The sequence below is a fragment of the Hippocampus bargibanti genome, linkage group LG07, assembly GCF_051943395.1.
Source record: "Hippocampus bargibanti isolate YZ-2025 linkage group LG07, ASM5194339v1, whole genome shotgun sequence".
NCBI lineage: Eukaryota > Metazoa > Chordata > Actinopteri > Syngnathiformes > Syngnathidae > Hippocampus > Hippocampus bargibanti.
This window is the reverse complement of record NC_142740.1, coordinates 18,315,972-18,337,720: the sequence shown is the minus strand read 5'-3', so window position 1 is coordinate 18,337,720 and position 21,749 is coordinate 18,315,972. Positions and strand designations below refer to the sequence as shown.

General features: G+C 40.9%; 1 protein-coding gene across 10 annotated transcripts in view; it reads left to right on the top strand.

Annotated features, from left to right (window-relative positions):
* cacna1ea (calcium voltage-gated channel subunit alpha1 Ea) overlaps positions 1 to 21,749 on the top strand; it is a 99,353-nt gene that overhangs the window by 21,285 nt on the left and 56,319 nt on the right. For all 10 annotated transcript variants that reach the window (XR_016115573.1, XM_089001031.1, XM_089001033.1 and 7 more), the window contains exons 3-5: positions 9,649 to 9,918; positions 19,068 to 19,173; positions 19,258 to 19,397. Coding sequence is in view for 9 of the 10 variants with exons in the window: in XM_089001031.1 (XP_088857157.1) it covers positions 9,649 to 9,918; positions 19,068 to 19,173; positions 19,258 to 19,397 (516 nt within the window). In the remaining variant the exon portion in view is untranslated. The remainder of the gene's footprint in view (positions 1 to 9,648; positions 9,919 to 19,067; positions 19,174 to 19,257; positions 19,398 to 21,749) is intronic.

Genomic DNA, 21,749 nt, shown 5'->3' with positions numbered 1-21,749 from the left:
CAAACTTAGGGGGAGAGTCTTTCAAAACAAAGATCTCAAACTCCACACCAAGACTGCAGTTTATCGGGCTGTTGTCATGTCAACCCTTCTCTACAGCTGCGAAGCATGGACCTTGTACAGTCGCCACCTCAGGATGCTTGAGGCCTTCCACATCAAGTGCCTACAATACATCCTTGGGCTATCCTGGAGAGACAGAGCCCCCCACACTGAAATACTCTGAAAAAAAACTGCACCAGTGTGGAGGCTACAGTCACCCAGCACCAACTTCGCTGCCTAGGCCATGTGATCAGGATGCCAGAAGAGCGCTTGTCACGTAAGGTGCTTTATGGCCAGCTCCATCTCCACCGTCGCCTGGCAGGAGGCCCCAAAAACGCTATAAAGACCAGGTGGAGACTGCCATGAAAAAATGCGGCCTGAACAGCTGGAGAACATTGCAGCTCAATGCTCCATCTGGCGGCATCTCCTCCAACAAGGCATACAGAAACTTGAGGAAGACTGAGGTGACCGACGGACCAGGAAACGTCAAAGGAGACATCATGCCAGGGCCATACTCACAACCCCAGTCAATGCCTGCACCTGCTCTGCCTGTGGCAAGCAATGTGGATCACGGATTGGGCTATACAGTCACATGAAATGGTCTCACAAGGAGTAGAGCTGGGCTGTCATCATCGGACATGATGGACAACCTTAAGCAAGCAAGTGTGTGTGTGTGTGTGTGTGTGTGTGTGTGTGTGTGTGTGTGTGTGTGTGTGTGTGTTTGTGTGTGTGTGCGCGCGTGTGTCTGTTCAGTGCCATTCATCATTTTCAGTTTGCATTCCCCCGCCGCTAACAAGAAGGAGCCCAAATATTGGAGCTACCTGACTTATGGTTCTTTTAGAAGGGGGCAGTTTTGACAAACGACAAGGATATGCTGGGTAAGCAAACCCAAAGCTCATAAATATCGAGTGTGTCAGCTAAAAATGAACTTTATTGATCAGCGGTGACCTCTACTGGTGGCAATGGGAACTGTTGATATAATGCGCACTGTGACGTCGACCATTCATGACGTTGGTCATTACAGATATCTTGAGAAAACGGTGTTTAATATGAACCCCAAGTTAGGCATTTATGGAAACACGGTAGGATCATTTCAAAAGATGCTCTTGTCGAAGAATTATGTCACTGCCATCACTAATGACAACCTGCATTGGCGTTCTAGATATTGAGACCTAATGCGAGACCGACAATGACGATGGTGGCCCACCCCATCACCAACACACAAACATACATGATTCTCTTTATTATAAGTACATAAGAATGTAGCAACAGGGAAAAGAATACAATTCAAATACGAAACTGAACAAAGCACACACACGCACGCACACACAAAGGTCTTCAATTGTACAAATAAGGAATCACTTAGATTTGCTTCCTTTTGTTGTCTGTTGTCTGGTTGAAAGGGAAGACATTTCATGTGTCCTGTGACTGTAAAGTGTCCTCGTGAGTGAAATAAATGTATTATTATTATTATTATTAGTAGTAGTAGTAGTATATGCTGTATGTTGCACATTTGACTATAAATTCCTTGTGTGTCCTACATACTTGGCAATAAAGATGATTCTGATTCTGATTCTGAAGTTGTACTTCGCGTTTTAAGTGTTAAGTGTTAACTGTCAACTTAGATCTGCTTCCCAACTGTGCGGTTGGTTGATGCTTTTGATGGCAAGTTATATATTCCTCGACCACGAATGACCTCAAGTATGTTTTCATGAACTTAATTGAGCCGAGACAAGGCATCTCTTTGAGGACAACTCCACAACTACATTCAAAAGCCAATGATTGGTACATGAAGTATTCCACAATAGAAAATGTTTGAAAACATTTTGGGGGCAAGTTGTGCCGCCAGCCTCACACTGCCCTCTTGTAGTTCACAAAACCAAATGTTGTGTGTTGTTGTTGCTGTTGTCATTGTCATTGTTAACACGGTGAATCCAAGAAAGTTGTCCAGCTGCTATCTGCTCAGAAATGTCTTTCTCAACATTGCTGGAGCATTTATATGAGGAAATCGATTTTTGCTGCCAGGCCGACTATCAAAACACGTTTTATTTACGCTTGTGATGAATGCTTCATTAAAAGAACACGGGCACAGAGCAAAAAGTCTATTGATTTGTTTGATAGATGCAGTTATTCAAGATTACCATGGTTTCACTTAATTTGTCATTGCGGTGGTAAACATCGAGCATTTTGTGCATTTTTTGTCAAGCTCCTCGTATCATGTAAATCTACAGTATTTCTCAAATGTATCTACGACGGAAAATGTACTACCATTACATTGTGGTGTAATTCAAGGTGCAAGTTTTCATATTTATTGCATGCTAACAGTTTTTTAAAGATACCAGAGACTTCAATTTAAGTTCTCACGTAAAGAAAAAAACTTTTATCAAATCCTGTTAATTTTTAGGTAATTGTATAGATGGAGGACACTGAGTCGCTGTGGCGACTCCTTGTAGGGAAAAGCCGAAGGGAAAAGGCAGGTATATGTTTTAGTTTACTTTTTTAAAGGTTCATTAAAGGACAACCGAAACAATTTTTTTGTTTCGTAACTGACATCAGAAAAACGCTTTATAGCATCTAAAATACCCATACACGCAGGCTGGTATTTTTAGTCAAACGAAAAACACCAATAAAAGTTACTAAATTCTTAGACCAGTTTGTCATATCAATGTAGTATTTTTATTTATCACTAGAGGGAGCCATTTCAATTATTTTGCCAGTGGCCTTGCTCAGCTGACTTTCTAAAATGTACAAAATGAAACAAACAACGGTGTACTGTATTTCGTTTTAAAGAATAATTATATTCAATCTGCACGTGTTTAAATCCACATTCAGTTGATGCATCAAACAATCATCGTTATTTTTAATTGTTCAATTTATTAATGTGAACACATCTTTGTTCACGTGGCTTGCAAGTAGAAGTTAATAATTAACTGCAAGTCACACATTGTTATGTTAAGCACCCATAACTGTCAATGCGTTAAACAAGTGTACAATTAATCCCCTCTCCCACCCACCCCTCCAGAAAAATGGAAGACTCCAATCAGGTTTGTAAAGTTCACTGAACCAAACAATTAGCCTATTTTATTCCAGCCTTATAACAGAATGGATTAAATTCATGCTGGCCCTAAAAGTTTGTCATACCACCTGATGATTTATTACAATATTCCCAATGATGGATGGAGGAATAGAGGGATGGATGCCAGAAAATATTATATAGATACTTATTTAACTCATTCACTGCCAGACATGTGCAATAATAATAATAATAATAATAATAATAATAATAATAATAATAATAATAATAATAATAATAATAATAAAAATAAGTATAACAATAATACATTTCATTTATAAACTCCAGTGCCAGGCTTTTTGTCATTGTCAGTCGAATTCCTGGACCCGCAGAATACATATTCAGTTTTAGGACTACATAAACCTTCAATGCAGCGTAAGAAACCTTAGACACTCTTCTTTCATTAGAAAAAAAATGAGTTAATTATATGGGTCTGGAGTTATATGAATTTGAAATGAGGGTGGCTGTCAAAAATACAATGCAATACATACTGTAAATATTGGTTTATATAGGGCTTCAACAACAGCTGAAGCTGTAACAAAGTGCAAACACGGAAAAAAGGGAAATGCTGACTCTTTGTGGAAAGAAAATAAAAACATTGCTAGAAGCCATGGCCAGCGCTTTATCGGCGCCCAAACAAGAAAAAAAAAAAACAACCCGAACAAATTCAGGAATGGCGCTCTACGTCATATTTACAATTCCCGAATAAATTTGTGATTGGCAGTTAATGAGTTACAGTCTTTTTAAATGTATTAATGTAAAAAAAACAGGATTTTTCATATTATTTACATGAATATAAAACTCAACTTCAAAGGCATCCTGCTTCCACTGATCATACGTGAGATATTTCAATAGACTAATTGGAGTCGACGAGTTGATTGTGTAGGGTCCAACACAGTTTGCATTCTAAAACCAACTGTTGCGCGGCCTCCTCTGAGCATGCAAAGGGGTTTAACTTCATACTTGAGGAAAAGCCATTATTCTACATCTGCATCCCGCGGGCATCGTATATAGGTTATTTCACGAACATGTAGGTTGACGGCAGCAAATTGACGGGGCTTGGAAAGGAGGGTCAAGTCAGTTGTGTTGCTAGGAAACTCAGAGGAGGAAGACAACAATAAGAAGCAGCATTCTGAGGTGTGTAGAAAAATGGAAATATCGAAGACGTTGTTAATAAACAATGAAATTAACAACAAAAAGTGTGAGTCTATAGGAGAAAAAATGTTCTCACTGTAGAATCCCTCAAAGTTTATGATGTCACTCTTGAGTAAAGCTGCCTCTCATGTTCCAACCATTACCATCTCAATGAAGCTAAATATAGTCCGGTGCCCCCAAGCACCACCTTTAGACCCTTCATGTGGCCACATCAATAGGTCTGCCTTTTGCAGCTAGCCTTTGTGTTTCGCCAAGCTTCGTCACGTCACTGTCCAATTTTGGCCACATTTTGGGGGAGGTTTTCATAGGAGCAAGCCATTCGTTCAAATGACAGATGTTGAAATTTTAAAGACGGTGGGATTGTGTGAGAAAAGTATTGAGAATATGATGTGGTAAATTATAACACCTAGTTTCGGCGGGTTACGTTTTCCCCTTGCTCTTTTCTCAATCAATGTTTTTATTTATAATCCATAGATGGGGGGGATTAGGGTAATATCCAGTTTCTGCCACTGTTCTCGTGAGCTGCATCTGCAGGAAAATTAATATTGGATCACCATCGATGAGAAGGTTTCTTCAGCCGTCATCTGTACTTTTTGAAGGTGTCTGACGTTTCGCCTCCTATCCAAGAGGCTTCGTTCGCTGACGAAGCCTACATTGACAAATGGTCTTCCATTGTGACTTGATAGCTGAAATACATAAAATGATCACCTTATCCTGCCCCTTGCTAAAGCTAGCTACTGTACCCGCAATTGGCTTCGGCTTTTGAAAATAATGGCACTGCTCTGTATTAATTATACAATAGGTATTAAATGTATGATGCATAATCTGGTGGTAGGACAGAGTTTTAAGGCAAGACAAGGAATGTCAGCTTTGTTTATAGAATCGGATTTCGTAAACAAGGCAACTTGGAGTGCTTTGTAAAACCGAGAAGAATTAATATCCAAAGCCGCAAAAGACAATTAAAAACAAAGCAGAGGAAACAGAAGTAGCTTTGCAAAATGACTACAAGAACAAACAATGACACCATATAAACACCTTAAAAAGATTTAAAGACAGACAGACAGAATTCTAAAATGATCCAGTCTAATGACATTGATTTAAGAATGTGCTCATTCACTGCCATTGCCGAATTTATTCGGGAATTGAAAAAATGACATTGAGCGCCATTGCCAAATTTGCTCAGGTTTTGGTTTTTCTTGCTGGGGTGCTGATAAAGTGCTGGCAGAGACCTCTGGCAATGTTTTTTTCTCTTCGACAAGGTGGCAAAATTTCCTTTTTTTCCCATGTTAGTGCTTGTTTCCACCTTTAGCTGTTGTTAAAGTGCGAAACAAACCAATACGTATGTATGTATCACATTGTATTTTGGACAGCTGCCCTCATTTCAAGCTCATATAACTCAAGACCCTTATAATTTAAGAATTTACTCTTTTTTTCTGATGAAAGAAGAGAGTCTAAGGTTTCTTACGCTGCATTGAATGTTTATGTAGTCCTAAAACTCAATATTCTGTGAGTCCTAGAATTTGAGCTACAATAACAAAAACTGGCACTGGAGTGGACACATTTTCTCACATGTCTGGCAGTGAATGAGTTAAAAGACCTAAATCAAAGGCATGGATTAGAAGGAGTTTTTAATCTGGATTCAAAAGTATTTAGACGGTTCACTTCCATCTGTAGTTAATCCCACTTGCACGCGTCATAACAGTGACATGCTGCTTCATTGTATTTGCTTTGAACCGTTGAGGTCCATACTTATTTTTGTCATTGTCATTTTCCATCACATCTTTTCAGATTCCAAAGGACCATTAACCACTCTCTACCTTCAGTGGATGTACATGATAATCCAGTGGCGGGCCGTGGATTTCATGGCATAGCCTCCAGTGGTGCTACGTCTGAATCAATCCAGACTGAAAAAAGTGTGGTGTGATTTATTACAAGTCCACTACCATTAGCCAGGAAATAACTGACCTACCTTTCTTAATGATGTCCATTATTTCTTGAAAAATCCGCCTTGAAAATTGCTTTAACAGTAAATCTCCTACCAAATCCATTTTTCCCCTCCTCCAGCCATTATGGGTTCACAAAACCACTATTAAATCAACACAACAATATATTTGCTTTTGCAGCTCGGTACAGATACAGTGTGCTCGCTCTGGCCAGTATGCTATTGATACTAGTGGCTAGTGATACTGTTATTGGCTAGTGATTTGCCAAACATGTGACTAGCCAATCATAATTTGTGAAAACTGAAGTTTCCAGCACCTTCCAGCAGGCCTTGAATTGCCAACTCTAAATCTGATTGGTTAAAGCAACAGTTTCATCTACATTGATTTTTATGCTACAGGGCCTGCAGAACTGACCCTGGTAACAAATTATGGCTGAAATGTGATTGGTTAAATGCTTCAATACAAAAACACACATCTTGAAGCAGCACAACGGGAAAACAATGAAAGGAAGCTGAAAGACAATTTGGAAGTATTTAATAAGAAATCATGGACAAAATATAACTAACATCTGTCCGTGATTCAGATATTTTTCGGCCAGCAGAGAAGGCTTTGCAGGCCTTGACGGTCCACCACTGTGATAATCCGATGATGTAATCAAAAGAAGTACAGGAGCCTTTGTATTGACCGCTATATGCTATCCGAGTCCTAATTAAAAAAAAAGATGCCAACAATTTCTTCACGTGTGTCAGAAAAGTTCAAGGACTAATATTGACAAACAAATGTGGCTATGTTTTAAGTGATGTACTGTTTATGGGAAAGTTAACAAAGCCACAAATTTTTTTCCCGAAATTGAGGAGCACAATGTGGAAAGAAATACACATTTTGGAGAATGTCATCTCCTGTGCAGCTACCAATATGCGTCTGAGGAGCAGTAGTAGATTTACTCAATTTGACGCAAGGGGGGTTGTGGGTTGGAGAAATAATTTAATCATGTATTCTTTGGAGAGCTGCTGACAAGGAGAGCTGGAGCTCATATTAAGTGAAACCAATATCTGAGTGAGCAAAACAAAAAAGAATCGCAGACATGCTCTTGTGACTCATTGCTACTCTGTTCCAACCTCAAGTGGATTTTTAGGATTTGCTCTGTGTATTTGCCACCTATGTGAAATTTGACAGAGGTTGCTTGACTCCATATCAAGCAACTGACCTTTGTGGACTTTAGCGGTGCAGATTAAAATCAATTTCAATGTAGCCAACAAGTGGACATGCTTAAAAGTGCTCTATCGAAAGTAACCCAAATCAGATGAGATAGCTAATTCTGCAGCGGTTGGTCCAAATGGGATAGAGTTAATGCTGAGTTTATTTATGGCAGGCACATTAGGTCAAAGATTTGAACCAGCATGTTGTGCTAACAGGTTGGCCACTGCGCCACATCTGAACACCGTGTTAGATATCATAAAAAATGAATGAGGCTCCTTTTCTAAAGGTTGGCCACCTGCATAGTCTAATGAGCTCCAACACTAGATGTATGAAATAATCTGCCTTTAATGCTCCACCATGATTGAAGCTGTTGGGGAGGTAACAATGAAATCATTTTTTATTTTAATTGACCATTCAAACGGAGAAGCGTTGTGCAGCTCAATATGGTACCCAGAGGACAATGGAGTGTGTGTGTGTGTGTGTGTGTGTGTGTGTGTGTGTGTGTGTGTGTGTGTGTGTGTGTGTGTGTGTGTGTGTGTGTGTGTATATATATATATATATATATATATATATATATATAATTTAATAAAACTTTCTTTTACGTTATTTTAACATACATTTCATAAAACATTTTATTCAAATTATTTTAATTGAAATTAAATTTATTTAAATAAATAATTACATTTATAAAATAATGTGAACTACAATCTTTTGATTAAATTATATAACATAATTTTTAAAACATTGATTACATAATATAAAAATATAAAATGCATATTACATAAAACAAATTATGAATTGACAGCATCAGCCTCATCCAATGCTTGTCATCGTGTCCTTCATGAAGATGAAATGTGTTGACACCAGACAAACACACACAGATAGGTCCCGTCTTTGACGTCAAAACTTTGTGTAAAAACCACATCCTACCTAGTAATACAAGTGACAAGACCTGCAGGTTCTTTGATCGTCACATAGTGTTATCCACCCATCTGTTTCCCATAGTGCCTGTCACGGTTGCTACTTGTTCTGCCTGCAAAACAAACAAACCAAAAAAAAAAAATCTAAATAATGTATGTCTTATTTTGTTGTGAATAGCATTTATGAAAATATTCCGTGTCACCCTCACATGTTCAAATGTGTACGTTTAGCAATTTTTAAAATTTTTCACAACCACACATTGATTCAAATAAATTTTGTTACCTCCAAAAATCTCATTCAGCGAACGTACAAGCTAGTTTTTCAAAATAAGAGATAAATAGATTCCAACATTCAACATGAATGGAAGAGGCTACAAATTCTTTGCTCATTGCCAATTTCCTCAGGATGTCGACATTCTCCATAGTCCTTCATCATTCCCGTCAGCACTTAATTACCACAATAACCTCTTCACCTTTCAGCCAAAAGAAGCTGTGAGTGCTGCACACTCAGCCTGACGCAAGGACAATATAGTGTGATCCTTTACTGTCATTTCAGTCATTTCAATTACACTTGCATCCCGGAGGACCTGTTGTCGATGGTGTTCCTCTCATCTACCCGAGAGGGAAAAGTCAGATTCCATTTGCAATGTTTCCGCGGTAAGGCCATAACAAGTCTTCTGTGTTAATGCGGTGAAAAAAATTAAACTAGCACCTCACGTCTTGATGCAACACCCAATGGTTTCTTTTCCATTGGGTCTTGATGTTTTTTTTTTGCATTTTGGTTGCTAAGCCAAAGTGCATTTGGACCAGAGAAAGGGGGCGTGATGTTATTTATTTTGAGCGTGACAAGAGTGGAGGAGAGGGAGCTTCACTCCCTCCCAATGCATTTCGCCTCGCTTATTTTGGAGGAGAAATGCCAAAGTTTATTTCTCTTCGAGTGCGATTTGGGCACGGGAAACGGCCCTCTTTTGTCCGAAATTGCGGGATTATTTCAAATATCACCAATTTGATGTGACCTGTTGCAGCTTCTTTTGGATTTTTAAGGCTGTGTGTGGATTTTGAACGCGCGTTCGTCGGATATGTTTTGGTTTTACGCACAGGAGTGGGAAGTGGTGGCCAACTTGCTTTTATTTTTTTTTCTTTTGACCGCGAAAAGACAATGCTGAAGACGTTTTTGTGTGTTTTTCTTTGCGAAAACTAAGAATGGACTGATTGGTCACGGACAGCAATCGAAGGCAGCACCGCGCCCTTTTTAATCAATTCGAATCACCCTCTTCATTGCCTGCTTCTTCTTCGTCCTTCTTCTTCTTTGCCTGGACAGAATGGCCCGCTTCGGGGACGACGTTCCGGTCTTGTTGAGCACCGGCGACGGCGGCTCGGAGCGCAACAGGAGCCGCGATGGAGCTGCCGCGTCCACAGGTGGCGTGTCCCCCGCCGCTTTCAAGATGACCAAAGCGCAACGTGCCCGCGCCATGGCCTTGTACAACCGAATCCCCGTTCGGGAGAACTGCTTCACCGTCAACAGGTCTCTCTTCATCTTTGGGGAGGATAACGAAGTCCGCAAGTACGCCAAGAAAATCACTGAGTGGCCATATCCTTTTATGCTGCTTGCAAAGCGCGACAATGTCCGAACAAAATAATTAACTATACGACAGACTCGTAAGATTCAATAGAGGTATTGTACTGACACTTTATATGGTACACACGCACACACTGATGGATCCCAGACTTGTCGAACACATTAATGCAATTTTTTTAGTGCCTTATATCGATATTGTTTTAAATGACGGATAAAAGCTGTTGACAAGAGTAGACGCCAAGCAACGCGTAAAATTCAGTACTATGGGCACGGACCCTCAATCATACCGATTACTTGATTTGGTACGCTTGCACGCTTTAGTAAGATCCAGATTGCATTGGGTCAAAGTCAAGGCTCGGGTGCCAAATCTGGACCGCCACATCATTATCTTTCGGCCCGCGAATGCAAATCAAACTAGTGAAATTCCAGGATCCTTGCTAAAATCTGAACCAACGTTCCAAATTGTCCCATATAAAACACAATTACATTCATTATTTTTGGGTTCAGGTTTGAAAACTATTTCTTCATTAAATTGTTGTGCGCTCTATATGTAATATGTGGAGGGAATGAAACATTCTAATGGCTTCCCCAAGCCAAACAGATTTATTAAACATAATTATGTTCACTTTTGGAGATGTAGCATACACTAATCTATAAGACTACTGTTGTGGTTGTATGATTGCTATGGATTAATGGAGCAAGTTAATTTATGGAGTGTATACATGTAATCCCAATGTACCATATGAAAAAATATATGGTGCATGGTGTTCTGTTACCATTGAACCGATTTCTATTTGGGTTGCGCTCACTCTGGCCGTGGGTGAGCTGGAGCTTATCCCAGCTGACTCCAGAAGAGTGATGTGGAAGGGCCTGGACTGATTACGCCATATTGAGTCACACACACCATTTGTTTGGCTCAGTTTTTTGTGGTGGGGTGGTGGGGCTGGCATTTTCTCAGATATTATTATTATTTAATTGAAAACATATTGTTTTCTTACAGTGTATTTTAGGTGTTCAATTACTTGACATGTTTCGGCGTATACTTGCGCAGATCTGACAGATAGGTCATGCCCTCACAGTAACACCATCTGAAAAAGGCGCGTCACAACAACATTTATTATTATTATTATTATTATTATTATTATTATTAAGGCGGGCCCGGTAGCCGAGTGGTTAGCACACCGGCTTCACAGTGCAGAGGTGGGTTGTTCGCGTGCAGAGGTCGCGGGTTCGCGTCCCCGTCCGGCCTCCCTGTGTGGAGTTTGCAGTCTTGGCATAGGCGATATAGGCGGTCGCCTAGGGCGCCATCTGCTGGAGGGGCGCCGCCACGCCGTGATTGCTCAGTTGGCTGTTGTCATTGAATTGTATTGGGGGCGCCGGGATGTAATCTCGCCTAGGGCACCAAATTGGGTAGAGCCGGCCCTGTGTGGAGTTTGCATGTTCTCCCCGGACCCGCGTGGGTTTTCTCCGGCTCCTCCAGTTTCCTCCCACACTCCAAAAACATGCATGGCAGGCAGATTGACCACTCCAAATTGTCCCTAGGTGTGAGTGTGAGAGGGACTGTTGTATGTCTTTGTGTGCCCTGCGATTGGCTGGCAACCAATTCAGGGTGTCGCCCGCCTCGTGCCCGAAGACAGCTGAGATAGGCTCCAGCAACCCCCGCTACCCTAATGAAGAATAAGCGGTACGGGAGATGAGAGATTATTATTATTATTATTATTATTATTATTAGCAAAAGTCAGCGGGAATAGGTGCAGGTCAACCACAATGAGGATTTTAAATTTACAGCAGCAACCTTTTCACCACAAAATTGAACGCTGGAACATGAAGTGAAGCTTTCAAATGTAAATACGATTTGAAGTTTATTCTAATGTTGTAGCCGTTGAGGAAGGAGCACACAAGATTGGACGAAGACGTGTTTATTCCAACGGCTAACAACTGGATCTAACTCAAACAGAAAAGGCAGTGAAATATATGTAACATAAACCCGCCCCCTCCTGTGCACCTGCTGGGTGAGATGCCCTAGGTCCTAGTGCCCGCCATAATGTCAGAATAATTCACAAAGACTTTATTGTAAAACACTTGTTTGAGAGATGTCGAATCGTACTGCATCATTGTCATAACATTTTGTTCATGTTATTTAGTGATTGAACGCAAAAGAGCAAAATAGCCAGAAATATCTCAAACAAATCTCCACTGTTCAGTTCTGTACTGCAAATACAACAAATATAACCCATAAAAATGACTTCTGGGATTAAGAAAGCATTTTTTGTCGGTCTGTCTCTGTCCATCTCTCTCTCAATATCTATCATCCTCTTTCCAATGGTCAGACGGTTAGTGCCATTATGCTTGTGCGGGGTAATTCTTCCATTGTGTGCATAGTGACTCAGTGAAAATAAACCCCACACACCTTTACAGTGCTTGCTTTATGGGTTGTTACCGCAAACACACAACCACTTCTTTGGGGAGTAGGTTACAGTATTATTACATAATATATTGGGGTATATTTATTATTTTTTACTACCCATGAAGCAACTTTATGATTCCATCTGTGATCAAATGCTAATCGGGATTGATATCCGTGCGTGTGTGTGCGTGTGTGTTTTTCTGCCGCAGCTCGCCAGGTGTCCAGGCCAGGTGTTGCCTTTTGTCCGTTATTGTTATGCTCAAAACAGCAGCCTTGTGAATAACTGAATGGCCTACTTCTGGTTTAAAACAAATATAAAACATTCTGCTGTTTGCTGTCGTCCATTGTTGTTTCCTTTGAATTTGCCCATTCAACCGTGTGTTTAAAAATATTATTTGAATGTCGACTATTGAATAGGCAACGGGGGGTTTTGAATGAACGCAGATTGTTTTATGAACCAATGAAAGTATTTGCGCCATCGTGACAATACAATTTCGCTTTAAATCAACAATTATATACACTGAAGTGACAGACAAGCAGACTTTCCGATGTGCAGTTTAATGTGCTACCCGGGAGGGAGTGTTCTGTTACATCTCATGAGCTCTCCTGTGCACAATGAACAGATATTAAGAAGAATTATAGAGAAGGATATCTGATCGCTGCACCATATGCATTTGATAAGCTGCCGCTCACTATATTGTACGGTTAGCTAACACATGGCTTACTCTACTGCTGTCCTTTCACTATGGTACACCCTTGTAGAGGCTACAACACCCCCAGTCTCGGTACAGTATTACCAAAATCTAATGAAAAAAGAAGTTACCCATTTTCCCGCAATTTACTCAAGCTCTATCTTGTCTGCACGTGAGACTCAGATCACCCTCGACATGATGACCAACATTGAATTGGTGATAATATATGGACCCCTATGGGATGGATACGTTAGCTATGGTTCAGAGTTAAATTGTGTTCCGTGAAATGATTGAGTAACATCTTCACACCGCTTCGTCATTCCTATGCCTATCTATATAACAAAAAGTAGATAAGAAAAAACAATTGTTTAATTGGAAGGTAAATTTTACATGTTTAAAACTGCGACAAGCAAGTGCACACGTGCAGTCAATGCAGTAAATCTTCGAAAAGTCAAATGTGTGTTCACTCGAGCATCACTTCTCAGTGAGATTTTTTTTTTCTTGATTAGGAGAGAACATAATTACATAGTTTGATTTATTCAGCATATCAAAGCATATAAGAACATATTTGTTTGTGGACAATGACTGATCCATGACAGCTTATCTGTCTGATGTTGGTGGTTAAGTAGCTCCAAAGCACCCGGCCGGGTTTCCCTCAAGTAAGAAGTAACCCATTGACATGCTTCACCTTAAAATCATTGATACTTGTAATTATTCGTCCCGAGATTTTCCACACATTTTAGGATGCAGGTTTGCTGTATTATGATGTTTAGTGTGACAAGTTAGTCCATTTTGATTTATTGAAGAACAGACCTAAACCTTGTCTATATTTTGATATAAAGTCATTGTAGAAAGGTTTTTAAGGTTTAGCTACTGTTATAATCATTCAATTACATCTCAAATGCTATTCAGTGGTGGAGTTTTAGCGTGTCCACTTCACAATGTGGGTTTCAATTCCTGGCCTTCCTGTGTGGAGTTAGCATGTTCTACCAGGGCCTGCCTGGGTTTTCTCCGGGTCCTCCGGTTTCCTCCCACATTCCAAAAACAGGCATGGCAAGCTGATTAAACACTCCAAATTGTCCATAAGTGTGATTGTGAGCGCAAATGGAAATTTGGGTCTGTATGCCCCGCGATTGACGGGCAACCGGTTTAGGGTGTCCCTTGCTTTTTAAGTGTGAGCATTGAAGTATCAGAAGGCAATTTAACAACAGTAATCTGCTCCCCACCACAAGGTTTGCATTCCAGACCTCACCTTGCAACAAGTGAAATCCACGCTATAAATGTACACCATTTAAGTCATTCACTGCCAGACGTGCAAAAATGTGTCCACTCCAGTGTCAGGGTTTTTGTCATTGTCGCTCAAATTCCAGGACCCACAGAAAATTGAGTTTTAGGACTACATAGACATTCAATGCAGCGTAAGAAAATTTCGACTCTCGTCTTTCACCAGAAATAAATAGTTAATTCCTAAATTATATTGGTCTGGAGTTGTATGACCTTGAAATGAGGGTGGCTGTCCAAAATACAATGCAGTACATACACATTGGTTTATATAGTGCTTTAACAACAGCTGAAGCTGGAACAAAGCGCAAACATGAAAAAAAACCAGCCATCCACGCCCCATCACAAGGTTTGCATCCCAGACCACACCTTGCAACCATTTAAATTGACACTATTGTCTGTAGCATTTGTGGAACTTCTAAGTTTTTAAGGTCTTGCAACACACGCAAACATAACTAAACATAACACTCCCTTTACAGTTGACAAATCTCAACATTTTTTCATTTCACACACAACTCTGCAACTGCTGCTTTCCCTTTCGCGAGAAAGTTGGATGACAGAAAATATGACAGTAAAAACTGAAGTTCACATTTGCATCACTTCCTGTTTTCATTCTTCTGTCAAATTTAATGTTCCCAAATTGTGCCACCATCTAGTGATGGACCACGGAAGTATGGTGCTTTTTTCTCTTTCATTAGGTGGTCCCGCCTTGTATTAATAGGGAGATAATTACACCCAAAGCGTATTTATTTCTGCTAAATTCTATAAATTTGTTCAATTTCCATTTTTCCTTTGACAAAAATCAATGTGTTCATTTATATCCGAGCAAATTAAAGGGAAATAGTCCGATTACTCCAAGGCCGTTTTCCTCCTTGTTTCTTCCTCTGTGGGTATTTACGCAAGGGTTGACTTTGACTTACAGTGCTGTCTGACTGATGAGTGACTGCATTTATCTTCCAAATTGATTCTCACAAGTCAACTGCTGATGCGTCGCAGGGGATGACTGTAACATTACATCTTTTACGTTACAATCATTCTGAATGTCACACTCTTTCAATACCTCAGTCTCACTATCATTAGCTGAAGGCTGTTGTCCCCCCTTTCCATTTCTAGTGTTTCCACTCTGTGAGGCTCAGAAGCCAGCAATTCCCTCTCTACCTTCACCTTAAGAATTTCAGTGTGTGTATGTCATCTGGAGCTTGAACATATTAATGGTCGCACCCATCATCGTGGCCCGTCTCTGTGGACCATCCCCGTGTCTATTTTTACATGCGTGTTTTGAGGAATTGTGGCACCGACCGAGCATCAGTGTGACTCACAGGATCCCTCACGAGGCGCGTGACTGATGAATCTGCATAAAGCATGAGACCACAGCACTCGAGGAAGACTGGAGTGTGTCTATGTTGAGTTTCTTAAACTTCAATGTACTGTAAATGTGGATTTTGTTTTCACAATTTAGAACCGTTTCTTCAAAACAAATCCATGACATCCTATGTCAATGTGCCTCTACGATCAAGGAATATACTGGAGTTCACTTGACACCCCAGTCACTCCTACACTCACTCAATTTTGGAGGGTTCAATCAGCCTGCCGTGTACATTTTTGGAATGTGGGAGGACACCGGAGGACCAGGAGAAAACCCACGCAGGCCTGGGGAGAACATGCAAACTCCACACAGGGAGGTCGGACCGGGTCATGAACTCAAGATCTATCTATCTATCTATCTATCTATCTATCTATCTATCTATCTATCTATCTATCTATCTATCTATCTATCTATCTATCTATCTATCTATCTATCTATCTATCTATCTATCTATCTATCTATCTATCTATCTATCTATCTATCTATCTATCTATCTATCTATCTATCGCTCTCTCTCTCTCTCTCTCTCTCTCTCTCTCTGTCTGTGTCTGTCTGGCCTTGTCTTGTCTTGTCTTGTCTTGCCTTGTCTTGTCTTGCCTTGTCTTGTCTGTCGATAGATGGATCGATCCATTTATCGATCGATCGATCTAGCGATCCACCAACTCACCGATCCATCTAGCCACCCATCCATCCGTCTATGGCTGAAAATTGTGTATGTACCTTTTGATGAAAGTGAACCTTTACTCATTTTTGCTTATATCTTGCTGGACCACTTTTGAGAACAGATTTCGTTATCATGATGACTTTGGTGGGTTGGGGGTATTTGATGAACAAGAAATCAGCTTCACAGAATAAAAAATGAACTAAAAAATGAATTCATCAAATTGGATTGGAATTGGATTGGATATGCCTTTATTCGTCTCACAGTGGAGAAATTTTCATTTCACAGCAGCAAAGTGATGAAAGGAATGAAAGGAGAAAAAAAATACATGAGCTGCTGGAAAGGCAGCCACTCTCGCGGCGCCGTCTTGAAGTCAAAAGAACAAAAAAAACTAAGTAACAAATAATATGACAGCAAAGAGACAATACGACAAAACAAAGACACAGACACAGAGAACTTCATTTGTAAAAAGCAATTAAAAAGTCAATTTTCTGTTAAAAAATATATGATGGGGGACAACACTTATGGTCTTGAGCCACTTCCCTTTTTTCATCACATTTTATTCATTAAGTGATTAAAACCCTACATGTAAGCTTCGATGGTGATGTCATGAGAAATCGCTGAGGTGGGTTGAAGGGTCCCCTAGCTGGGCGGGTGAATGAGCAGAAAGCTAACATCTTTGTTGAGTCAGTTTTTAAACTGAGAAACGCACTTGGAATTGTTGGATAAAGAACAGATTTTTATGAAATGGTCAACATTTTTATTATTGATTTTTTTAAGTGGTCATTTTTTTTCTCCGAAACACAACAAAGCCTTCTGTCCTGGGGGAGATTCTGAATCAACACAGATTCCCATAGAATATTCTGGTTAAGTCCCATACTTTTTATAAAATACCATCTTTGTAATAATAATAATAATAATAATAATAATAATAATAATAATAATAATAATATTTTACTCCAGGATTTTGATGATGCATATACATGTAAAAAATAAGTAAAATAATATAAAGAGAAAAGACAATAAATATGCTGCCCCAGTCGGCACCTCAGGGCATTGATTTTTGGCTCCAAGATAAACCTGTTGCCGTGGATACCTCCTTCCACCCCTCAACCCCTACCTCCTGACTTCCTCCCTCCATTACATCTCCGTCCGTCTCTCCCTCCTGTTGACTGCTGTTTAAGGACACAAAGGTAGCATTTATCATATTGGTGTAAGATGATAAAACATCAGAAGAAAGAAGATAGATGCGGCTATTATGTCATTCAGACTTTTTTCCTCTTGTCTGCTGCTCGCTGATGACCTCGCAGTTGTGTTGCAACCCCCCCTGAGCTATAATGTAATGTACCGAGCGGCCCCAGGTTCAAGTGAGAGCTGCTGGGTGTTAACATTTGGATTGGCTCTTTTTGTGTTCAGCCTCTCAGAGCTCAAATGCCCCCGAGTAATCCCGCTGGGTATCACCAGCCAAGCGATATTGATCCGTCCGGTGTCAGCCTAATTTGGTCTCATTGCCTCCTCCTCCTCTGCCTCATCACTCGCTCGTTTTGTAAGCATCAGCCTATTTCCTACGTCCCGATCACTTTCTCGTCTGTCTTTCCTTCCCTATTATCTCGTTGATGCCGCCATTTTTCATTTTTTGCTTCTGCCTCTTCTGCAGAGTGTGAAGTTTGAGGGACCCAATTTCACTGGGTTTTGCAGCCCAAATCATGTCTCAGTGTGAGTGGCTTTACAACGCGGCTGATTCATTTGCCCCTTTTATATATTTTACAGAGGAACAGTAATAGCCTTACTGTCACCAGCTTTCAATAATGACTTTAGAATGGATGGCAGTGTCAATGTGACTTACTACATTAACAGTCGGGATCTGAAGGGAGCAAGGAATAATTGGGGTGTGACATATGAGCTGAGTGTGGTATGAAAACGTGTGGTTAACAGTTACTCACATCTGAGTGGACTCACGAGAATTGACCGGGTCTCAGACCCTCACTGCACACAATGCCTTCACAAAAGAATAAGACCTTATGCTGGATATGTTGTCTTGACAAAAACCATTGTATTCAACTTCGATTGACACAGTTAGAGGTATTCGTTTTACGACTTGTTTATGACTGTCCTTGTAGATTTAAACGAGCAATAAAGGAGACCTATTCGCAAGAACACCTGGGGCATGTTCCCACTGTATTCAGAGATAAAACTGCTGGACTGGAGTGGGACAGTATCACCTGACATTTGATGACTTTTTCAATCGACTACTGCAGATGGTAAACCATTATATTTCATTTTAGGCATCGTTTTAGATCACAGGTGTCATATTGAAGGCCTGGGGGCCAGATCTGGCCTGCCACATTATTTTATTTGGTCGCGAAAGAAAATCAAGCATGTCAAGTTCCATGATGCTTGCTCAAGTCCGCACCAAAATTTCAAATTGTTCCATGTCAGCCACAATAACAGTCATTATTCTTGACTTCAAATTTGAAAACTAATTATTCATTCATTTCTTGTGCACTCTATATGTAATATGTGGAAGGGATTAAACATTCTAATGACTTCCCCAAATTCATAATGGCCCCGAGAGAAAAACATAACTACAATGTGGTCTGCGGCAAAAAAATGAGTTTGACACCCTTGTTTTAGGTACTGCTGTTGTATTGGATTTCATTTGTTTATTAACCATAACCATGTTTTCTTTGCTCCCTTAAATGAATAATCTTTCTCAAAGTGAGCACACATGGTTCCTTAACTTCCTCCTGCCACTCCGTTTGAATACATGATCCTCGCCACCATCATCGCCAACTGTATCGTCCTGGCTCTAGAGCAACACCTACCCGGAGAGGATAAAACACCAATGTCAAAGAGACTGGTGAGGCGTCACGTTAACATTCAACTACTACACTTTAAGATCGAGCTGTTGCTTAAGAATCTTTACTTCACCTTGCATCAATAGGAGAAGACCGAGCCTTACTTCATTGGGATGTTCTGTTTGGAGGCGGGAATCAAGATCATTGCTTTGGGCTTTGTATTCCATAAAGGCTCCTACCTTCGGAATGGGTGGAACGTCATGGATTTCATTGTGGTGCTCAGTGGGTGAGTCAATGCGACGTGGTCTTTGGCATTCAATTTCTTCTCTTCCTTTGTCCTACATTGCAAAACCATGAACATAAGGTTCACAGAAGACTTTAAAGGCTTGATAGGACTGAATATAAGTGGCAATGCTTGTTTGTTGTACCCTATGATTTGTTAGACAAGCATATGTAATCCGTCTCACATCGTATTTAAACTCGTACAGCCTCTGGCTCACTCATGACCATTTTTTAGGACAAGTGCTCTAGAAAATTCAACACTGGATAAAGTTGGGCAATGTTTCAGTATTTTCCAACCTACTGACAGCGCCGCTACTTCTTTATGAAATACTTTGGTAAGTGCAGAACTGAACAACATTGTGGATAATAAAATATGAACGCAGGTCTTCAGTTTCCCATAAATCAGTCGTTGGCATGTACTGTAGTCAAACGTGCATTGCTAAATGGGGAGAAAATAGAGAGGTGGAGGTTTGCCCTCGAAAGGAGAGGAATGAAAATTATTCGCAGCAAGACGGAATGTATGTGTGTGAATAAGAGGGACCCAACTGTCCAGAGCAATGGAGAGTGTGGAAGAGAGGTGATGAAGCGTGTCCAGGTAGGGTGGAACGGCTGGAGAAAATTGTCAGGTGTGATGTGTGATAAAAGGGTTTCAGCTAGGATGAAAGGAAAGGTGTATAAACGGTGGTGACCAGCCATGATGTTTGGACTGGAGACAGTGCCACTGAAGAAAAGACAGGAAGCAGAGCTGGAGGTAGCAGAGCTGAAGATGTTGAGGTTTTCTTTGGGAGTGACCAGGTTGGATAGGATCAGAAATGAGTACATCAGAGGACAACTCATATTAGAGGCTTTGGAGAGAAAGTCAGAGGCCAGACTGGTCGTAAATCGGATGTTACCTGTATATATACTAATATATATATATATATATATATATATATATATATATATATATATATATATATATAGCGGCTGGATAGCTCAGTTGATAATGCATCGGTTTGGCATATGGGAGACGAGGGTTCGAATCCCACTTGTGGCAGAGAAAATGAGCACAATGACATCATCCAGTGTGGGTCCTTGGGCAAGACCCTTCACGCTAATGCCTACCTCATACAATGATGAGAGACAATAAATGGAATGAAATGCCGGCTCAGACATCGCCCGGCCAAACAAGGTCTGCGTCAGGTGCTGGGGAACCAGAGCACCCTGATGAAAAATGGGCTACTGGAACAAAGCGGAGATGGACGAGATGCGATAACATGGCTCTGTTGGAATGCTACTACTCAAGCAACCCTAGTCAGAGGGGTTACATGCGGAGAATGGGGGCTGAATGGTTACTTCGAAACCCACAGTCACGGTTGACCACGAAACAACTAGTAGCTCAGTGTTCCAATATCCACAAACGGCAATTGCTATCACAACTTGAGATTGATGAGGTACAACAAAAATTCCGAGGTGAAGGGCCCCAGGCTGCCACATCACAGGAAGAGGTTCAACCAGAGATTGGGAGGCAAGCCCCAATGAATAATGAGATTGGGAAGCCAGCCCCAATAAATGAAATAAATAAATGAAAAAGAGCAACCATGAGAGCCACGAGATTCATTACCCACCATGGAAAAGACGGTTGGAGGCCAAGATCAAGGCGGCTCGGAAAGATGTGAGTCAATTGACGGAGACCCAGAGAGGTGTGAATAAAAGGCCAATACCCAAGAGGTACATGCAGATAACCATACCTGAAGCACTCGAAACTGCCAAACAAAGGCTCCAGGCCTTGGCCAGTCGCCTAAAGAGGTACACGAAAGAGAATGAGGCCAGAAGAATAAACAGGCTGTTCGCAACACAACCTGCGAAAGTGTACGCTCAGTGGCAGGGTTCTAACAGCAGAGCAGACCCTCCAAGGCTGGAAACTGAAAGATACTGGAAAGGCATATGGGAGAAGGAGGTACAGCTACAAGTACCTCGGTATACCACAGGCCAATGGCAACCTCGAATTAGCAACAAGGAAAGCGGCTACGACCAAATACCTCCAGCGGGTGAGGCAAGTCCTCAGAAGCCAGCTCAATGGCAAGAACAAGACCCGGGCAATAAACAGCTATGCCCTGCCAGTGATCAGATACCCTGCAGGAATAATAAGGTGGCCAAAGGAAGAGATTCAGACCACAGATGTTAAGACCCGAAAGCTCCTCACCATGCACGGAGGGTTCCATCCCAAGTCCAGCACCCTGAGACTGTACACAAGCCGTAAGGAAGGAGGCCGGGGACTAGTGAGTGTGAGAGCCACTGTCCAGGATGAAACATCCAAGCTCCATGAATACATCAAAGAGAAGGCTCCAACGGATGATGTACTCAGAGAATGTCT